A 7,904-nucleotide genomic window follows, 5' to 3' on the forward strand; every position below is an offset into this window, starting at 1 on the left:
GGCACACACCCCGTCCAGCCGGCACACACCCCGTCCAGCAGGCACACACCCCGTCCAGCCCGGCACCCCGTCCAGCAGGCACACACCCTGTCCAGCAGGCACACACCCCGTCCAGCCTGGCACATTTCCATCCAGCCTGGCACATCCCCTGTCCAGACCCCCTACCCCCGGCACTTCGCCCAGCCTGGCACCCCGTCCAGCAGGCACACACCCCGTCCAGCCCGGCACCCCGTCCAGCAGGCACACACCCCGTCCAGCCCGGCACCCCGTCCAGCAGGCACACACCCCGTCCAGCAGGCACACACCCCGTCCAGCCCGGCACCCTGTCCAGCAGGCACACACCCCGTCCAGCCCGGCACCCCGTCCAGCAGGCACACACCCCATCCAGCCTGGTGGCCCCACAGGAGGGCAGGGCCCGGGCCCCTCGGGGGACTCACCTCGGAAACTCTGGCTGAGCCTCTTCTCCCGGGAGCGCCCCCCATGGCTGCGGTGGAGCAAAGCCACATACTGGGCCCTCATGGGGGCGGGGATGGCCGCGCCCTGGGCGCCCGCCCCGGGCAGGACCGGGGCCTGGCTCAGCTGCAGCTGCTCCAGCAGGCTGTGCAGGACCTGCTCCCCGGTCAGGCCCGTGCTGGGGCCGGCCAGGGACAGCGCCCAGAGCGCCCAGAGGAGCCGCATGGCACCACCCAGGAGGAAGGGGGGCCGCGGGAAGGGTCCGGGCCTGGCCAGGTGTGCCACCGGCTGGGGCTGGCCAGCTTTATAGCAGGCCTGGGGTGGGGGAGGGGAGACCGCACCCTGGGAGCTCTGGGACCAGACGGGCCTGTGTGTGTTGGGGGGGGGGTGTCTAGAAGGACACACAAAGGGCTGTCTGCTGGCCCGGCAGCCGCAGGCTGCACGGTCCTGCCTCTTGCACTTCCCCATGTTCCCCCTCTCCATCTCCCAGGGACTCCTCCTCCTCCTGCCGCCCGGGCCACTTCACAGACATGGGTCTCCTTAGTGGCCGGGGCCTCTGTCCACCCCCACGCTGGCGGGTCCCCTGCTCCCCCTCAGGCTGCCCCTGCAGAGGAAGCCAGACAGGTCAGGGGAGAAATCTGGCAGCCCGGTCCCAGGAGACCACACGGCCAGGCAGGGCCGGCTCCCGGCAGCCGTTCTTCCTGAGGGGTACCCTCGGAGCTGGCAGGGACTGGTCGCACTCAGACACAGAACAAGGGGCAGGACGTGGCGAGCAGAGGCCAGCGCTGCCCAGAGGCGCGTGCAGTCAAGGGGGACCCCAGCGCATCCTAGTCCAAACCACCACGGTCCTGCTGGACCTGCTGACCACTCCCCAGCCCTGCAGCCTCCTTTGGCACGGGAAGGAGGGCGGCAAGGATGGGGTCTAGTTGAAGTTATTGGTGCGAAGACTGAATGAGCGTGATCCAGGTATTCAACCCATCCCTGAGCTCTAGGACTTGCCAGCATTGTCATTGGGCTTCACTCCGCATTCTCAGGGCTGGGGCTTTTCTAAAACTGACATGAACAAGAACAGCAACCAAGTCTCCCTGCCACACCAGCCCAAGCTGGGAACAGGGACCCCACAGCCCTTCAGGGCTTCCAGGTGAGAGGGGCGTGGAGCCCTGGGTCCGGGCCCCAGGCCCAGGGATCCGCCCTGTGCCGGAGGAGGCCTGGGAGGAGGCCCGGCTCCACAAGCTCGGGTCTGTGTTCCCACAATGATGGCGAGGCCAGCAGGGTGAGGGAGGAAGTCGGGGCTCCGGGCCCCCCTGCCCCAGGGCGCACTCCGGCCCCCCCTGCCCCAGGGCGCACTCCGGCCTGCGGCAGTAGCCTCTCCCATCATCTTTGCTGTCAGAGAACCTTCTGATGCTCAAGGGCAGAATTCCCCCTGGATGAGTGTTAAACTTCCACCACATAGGTATTCATATACGCTCATTTATGTACAGCCATTTGCACATGGAAATTGGATATGCACGTATACAGAAGGGTTTCATAGTAAGTGGGGGTAGATTTAAAATTAGAGGAGGATGGGCTGGGAAGGTGGCTCAGTGGTAGAGCGCTTGCCTTGCATGCATGAGGCCCTGGATTCGATTCCTCAGCACCACATAAGCAAAAGGGAAAAAAAAAGCCGGAAGTGGCGCCGTGGCTCAAGTGGTAGAGCACTAGCCTTGAGCTGAAGAGCTGAGGGACAGCGCCCAGGCCCAGAGTTCAGGCCCCACAACTGGACCCAAAAAAAAAAATTACAGGAGGAGGGGCTGGGAAGGTGGCTCAGTGGTAGAGCCCTAGGTGCCATTACTAGGCAACACATAAGCAGAAAAAGCTGGAAGTGGCGCTGTGGCTCAAGTGGTAGAGCTCTGGCCTTGAGCTGAAGAGCTGAGGGACAGCGCCCAGGCCCAGAGTTCAGGCCTCACGATGAAAAAGAAAAATAGAAGAGGAGGGAAAATAATCTTGTTTTGAGCCACAGTGCCACTTCCAGTTTTCTAGTGGTTATCTGGAGATAAGAGTCTCACGGACTTTTCTGCCTGGGCTGGCTCTGAACCGTGATCCTCAGACAGCCTCCTGAGTAGCTAGGATTACAGGTGTGAGCCACCGGCGCCCGGCTCTGCGAGAGTCTTATTGCCAATTAACCACCAGAAAATGACGTGGGCTGTGGCACAAAGTGGCAGCGCTCAGGGACAACGCCCAATCCTAGAGTTCAAGCCCGCAGGCGCGGCTGTAAGTGCACCTGTGTGCACACATGTGTGCATATTGGTGCGCATAAGGACGTGTAAGACACGTGCACACCAATAGACTCATCTGCGCATTAAAGCCGTTTATGTTGCGGGTTGCTTGTTGAGTCAGGGACCTGCGTCTGGAGTCTCCTGGGCCCCGGGGGCCTTGACTCTCCTCACCCCTGCCTCAGCCTTCTGGGCTGGGACCACACTCCCTTGGCATTGTTCACTTTCTCACAGTGCCTGGAAAGAAGGGTGTCCCTGTGTCCGTTTTATAAACAAACCCAGACATAAAACTGTTACGTGACTTGCCTGAGTTCCAACAGCCGGCTGGTGCCAGAGTTCGGGTTGTTGAAAGGACACGGGACTGAGCTATGTGCGTTCATAGGCAGAGACCGGGACGCGGCTGGCCCAGGACGGGGAATCAGGGATCAGACCTGAGCCAGCTGCTTCTCTGCCCTCCTTTCCTTCCCACCTGTTTCCAAGGAAGCTGCAATCTACAGGGAACAGTTCCATCTCTTCCTGGGGGCCGGAGCTCAGCTCAGTACCGCCTGGCATGTGTGAGGGCCCTGGTTCATCTCCAACACTGCCACGCAGACAAGAGAAACAGATCCCATTCTGAAGCTCACATCTTAGCTTGAAGACCCCCAGAGATGTAACCTCCACCCTGCATCCTGCCCACACTGTCCTCTTGGTGAAAAATATGGCCTTATTCAAGGAAGTGCAGCTTTCTTTGCAAGTGATTAGCAGGAAAGGATTTACTTGATGCAAACATTTGGGCCTTCAATCAGGCCAAAAGGTGCAGAGGCCTCAATTCACAGGCAACCCAGGACCTGGGACCCTGGGGCCGGGAAGCTCTCTGGCCTGGTCGTGTTCCATAAACACGCCATTTTCCCCCACCCTTGACCCCTGTGGCTATCCCGGCCTGGGTGGAACTGACACCCAGGCACTGCACCCGCTGTCCAGGGCTGCTGCGTCCTGGCTTGCAGATGTCCAGCTCTCCTAGATATCCTGCTGTGCTTCTGGGTCAGGACCAGCCCCGTCCAGAACCAACCAGAACACCAGTCAGCATCCAGCCTCTCCAAGGTCCTGGCATAGGACTCTGTGGAGCCTGGTGCTGTGTGGGGGTCTTGGTGGGGGGGCATCACTGGGAGCCATGCAGGTAATCCACAGTGGGAAAGAGGGAGATCCTTTCCTCCTAGGAGAGGGGCCTGCGAATGGCACTCACAGGGGCTCGCTGCTGGAGATGGCCTCTTCCCCTTGCTCCCTCCACAGGTCACCCACCCAGGCCATTCCCCTGCCCCGAGGTTTTCACGGTGGCTTCCTCGATGTCAGACTACTTATTGTCACCGTCTTGTCTGGCTCCCTGAAGCCAGCTGGCTTATCCATCACTCGGGCACGCTAGGCCAGGGTCAGGTCACGCAGGGGCAAGGAGGCAGGAGACCAGACAGTGGACAGATCTCAGACCCCTGCCTCCCATCCCGTTCCAGAATGTGGATTCCAGCAGCCAAGCGCTCTGCTGGAAAATAAAGTAAGTGGGCAATTAGCCATCAGCCACCAGAGGCATGATGTGGATTGGGCGACTTTTACAGCAGACAGAGAGAGCCGTGCACCTTTGTCATGCAGACGGAGGGCCAGGCTGGGCCGGCCCTGGGTCCGGGCTGGGACCAGGGTCAGGGCAGGCTTGAGGACCGGCTCCCGGTCCTGGTGGAGGAAAGATGATGTTTGGAGACAGAAAGTGCTTCTTGGAGAGCTAAGCCAGGCCTCTCTCTCCAAGGTCACTAATAACAGGTGTTATGAATCAGAGCTGTTGGGTTGGGGGTGCCCCAGGGCTGTGAAAACCTTTCCTTTATATTGTGGGTGTCCTCAGAGGAACTCTTGAGGTGTTTTACAGACATGCACCTGCTCTGCCTGTTGTCTGCACTTCACTAGGACTGAGTCTCTTTTCTTTTTAATTTCATCGTCATGGTAATATACAGAAGTGTTACAGCTGCATCTGTAAGGTGGCCAGTGCTTCTCCGGTCTAACTCATTACCCATGGGACCGAGTCTCCTCCCAAGTCCCCTCCATCCTGCGGTGGCCACTTCTCAGCCTGCTCCATCCAAGCCCGGGAGCCTGGTCTGCACTGCCGAGCGGCCACAGGCTGCCCTGGGCTGGGGGCCGGCCCACCCTCCCTCCCTTCAGCCCCCCAACTGTTCCTGCCCAGGTTCTCAGGCAAGCCGCAGCCAGGAGTCACCTGGGGACACGGGGCCTACAGGTTCCCAGACCCCAGGGCAGATTCCTGCCACAGGAAATGACTGCCAGTCAGGCCCTGAGGCGAAGGTCGCGCCTACAGAAGCAAAGCCTGCCAGACTGTCTCTGATACTCCCAAGGCTGAGATCTGACAAGTGAGCTTCAGAGACAGCCTGGGCAGGAAAGCCAGTGACCGCAAGGGAGATGTGGCTAGCGGTAGAGCACTAGATCTGAGCAAAGTAAATAAAAACAAAAGCCAAGAAAGAGTATACGGCCCTGGGGGCTGGGAAGGTGGCTCATCTAACAGGCATGAAGACCTGGATGGGATTCCTCAGCACCACATAAACAGGAAAAGCCAGAAGTGGCGCTGTGGCTCAAAGTGGTAGAGTGCTAGCCTTGAGTGAAAGAGCTCGGGGACAGCACCCAGACCCTGAGTTCAAGCCCCATAATACCAAAAAAAGGAAAAAAAAAAAGTATGGAGGCCCCAGTACACACACACACACACACACACACACACACACACACACACTACCCACAAAGCTCTGGGGTAAGAAGGAAGGACGTGACCAGAATAAAGAACGTGGTCATCTGTGGTGGGATTGTCTGGTTTGTTTTTTCCCCATGGGGATGGGCCCAGGGCTCTGAGTCTGCTAGCACTGCCGCCAGGCCCAGACCCGAATCTTCCTTTCGCTCATGGTCTGACCACCTCATTGCTCTCCTGACATCATGGAGAGATGTGCCAGGCTGTGAATAGAAGCCTGCTCTGGTGCAGCTGGGCGCTGTCCCTCAGCTCTTCAGCTCAAGGCGAGCGCTCTGCCACTTGAGCCACTTTTCAGTTTATTGGAGAAGAGAGTCTTACGGATGTTCCTGCCTGGGCTGGCTTTGAACCTCAATCTTCATATCTCAGCCTCCTGAGTAGCTGGGATTACAGGCGTGAGCCACTGGCGCCCAGCTGGAGCCTTTTTGATGGTTTGTTCTGGTCCTGGGGCTTGAACTCAGGGCCTGGGAGCTGTTCCTGAGCATTTTGCTCAAGGCTGGTGCTCTTCCACTTGAGCCACACCTCCACTTCCAGCTTTTTTTTTGGTGGCTAATTGGAGATAAGAATCTCTTGGAGGCTGGGAAGGTGGCTCAGTGGTAGAGCGCTTGCCTTGCATGCCTGAGGCCCTGGGTTTGATTCCTCAGCACCACATAAGCAGGGGGAAAAAAAGCCAGAAGTGGCACTGTGGCTCAAGTGGAAGAGTGCTAGCCTTGAGCTGAAGAGCTGGGGGACAGCGCCCAGGCCCAGAGTTCAAGACCCACGACCGACCAAAAAAAAGAAACGGACATGCCAAATAAGAAATTGGAGACAAGAGATCCTTTTTGGTGACAGAGCCAGGGCCTTAAGCATGGCAGGCAAGCACTCCCTGCGGAGACATGAGGTCCTGGCCGAGGTTCCGGTCAGCATTCGCACGTTTTCACCTTGCAGAGTGCTTGGAGCCCAGGTCACGTAGATGCAGAGGCGGGCTCTCTACCACCATGCTGTACAGCAGCTTTCCACCGATGATTTCAAAGTTGAAAGCCAGGGGAGGGCTGGGAAGGTGGCTCAGTGCTGGCCTGGCATGCATGAAGCCCTGGGTTCAATCCCTCAGCACCACATACACAGAAAAAGCTTAAAAGTGGAGCTAGCCTTGAGCAAAAGAGCTCAGTGCCTCAGGCCCTGAGTTGAAGCCCCAGGACTGGCCAAAAGAAAAAGAAAAAAGGGCATCCACAGTCCTGTCTTCTAAACATGGATGCACACAGGGGGAGGGGGGGAGGGAGTCGGGTCACTGGGTCTGGAACTTGGGTTTACCACCTTGTCCTGTGTACAGATGGAAATGTGTGTGCATGCACACGCGCGTGCATACTCGTGGATGCTGCTGCTGGGGCTTGACTCAAAGCCTGGACGCTGTCCCTGAGCTTTTTTGCTCAAGGCTAGCACGCTACCACTTGAGCCACAGATCCAGATCCAGGTTTTTGCTGGTAATTGGAGATAGTCTCCCAGGCTTTCCTGTCTGGGGTGGCTTTGGAACTGTGACCCTTGGATCTCAGCCTCCTGAGTAGCTAGGATTACAGGCATGAACTCTGGAAAGGGAAAATTCTTAGCTTGGCTGGGGTGGAGGGGAGGAGGGGTGGAGGCTGGGGGCCAGCGTGCTGTTCCCTAATCTCCAAAGGGTGAGGACGACAGGCAGACAGGATGTCCACCTCCGGCAGGCCCTGGAAGGTGAGCCAACTGTCACCATGAATATGGCTGGGTGTGGGTCCTGCTGGGAGAGATGTTCCTGCCGGAGACCGGCTCTTTATCTGCACTCATCCCACAGCGACGGCCGCTGTGGGAAGGAGCCAGCCCTGCATGCTGGGGAGAAGCCGCGGCGGCTCCTCTCCTGCGGGCTCCCAGGGAAGGTGGGAAGGTGTGCCCACGCCGCGGCTCTGGCCGCCTCTAGGAGTTTGGGAAGCTCCGTTGGGAGCCTGGGGTGGGGGGTGATCAACGGCTCCGGTGCCCCCCAAACCCAAGGGCATAGCACGGCTCTCAGACTGGGTTGTTTTTATTGTATTCAATGTCTTCTAGTTGTTTGGAACAAAAAACTTAAGACAATGACTTCAAACAAAACATGGTAAGTTCTAGACCTTGACTGGGTTTGTGAAATTGGGACTCCTACAGTTCCACTGTGCTTCACCCATGTTTGTGTCATTTCTTACCATTTTATTTTCACTCCCAACTTGCTAAATGGTCAGTCTGTGTCATGTGACGCTTTGCTTGAGGAAATACTGTCAGAAAACACACACACACACACACAAGATCGAAGCAGTTTGGTCCAGAGAAAATACTTAAAAGTTTTAAAAAAATGTGCATACAATAGATATACACATTTACAGATGCATTGCAATTTCTTTTTTTTTGGGGGTCCGGTTGTGGGGCCTGAACTCTGGGCCTGGGCACTGTCCCTCAGCTCTTCA

General features: G+C 57.9%; 1 protein-coding gene across 1 annotated transcript in view; it reads right to left on the reverse strand.

Moving 5' to 3' along the window:
• LOC105986380 (pyrroline-5-carboxylate reductase 2-like) overlaps positions 1 to 678 on the reverse strand; it is a 17,313-nt gene extending 16,635 nt beyond the window's left edge. The window contains exon 1 of the mRNA XM_013017274.1: positions 438 to 678. Within this exon, the coding sequence (XP_012872728.1) occupies positions 438 to 678 (241 nt within the window). The remainder of the gene's footprint in view (positions 1 to 437) is intronic.
• Positions 679 to 7,904: the final 7,226 nt, after the last annotated feature.

Source organism: Dipodomys ordii, unplaced genomic scaffold (genome assembly GCF_000151885.1).
Source record: "Dipodomys ordii isolate 6190 unplaced genomic scaffold, Dord_2.0 Scaffold35, whole genome shotgun sequence".
Taxonomy (NCBI): Eukaryota; Metazoa; Chordata; class Mammalia; order Rodentia; family Heteromyidae; genus Dipodomys; species Dipodomys ordii.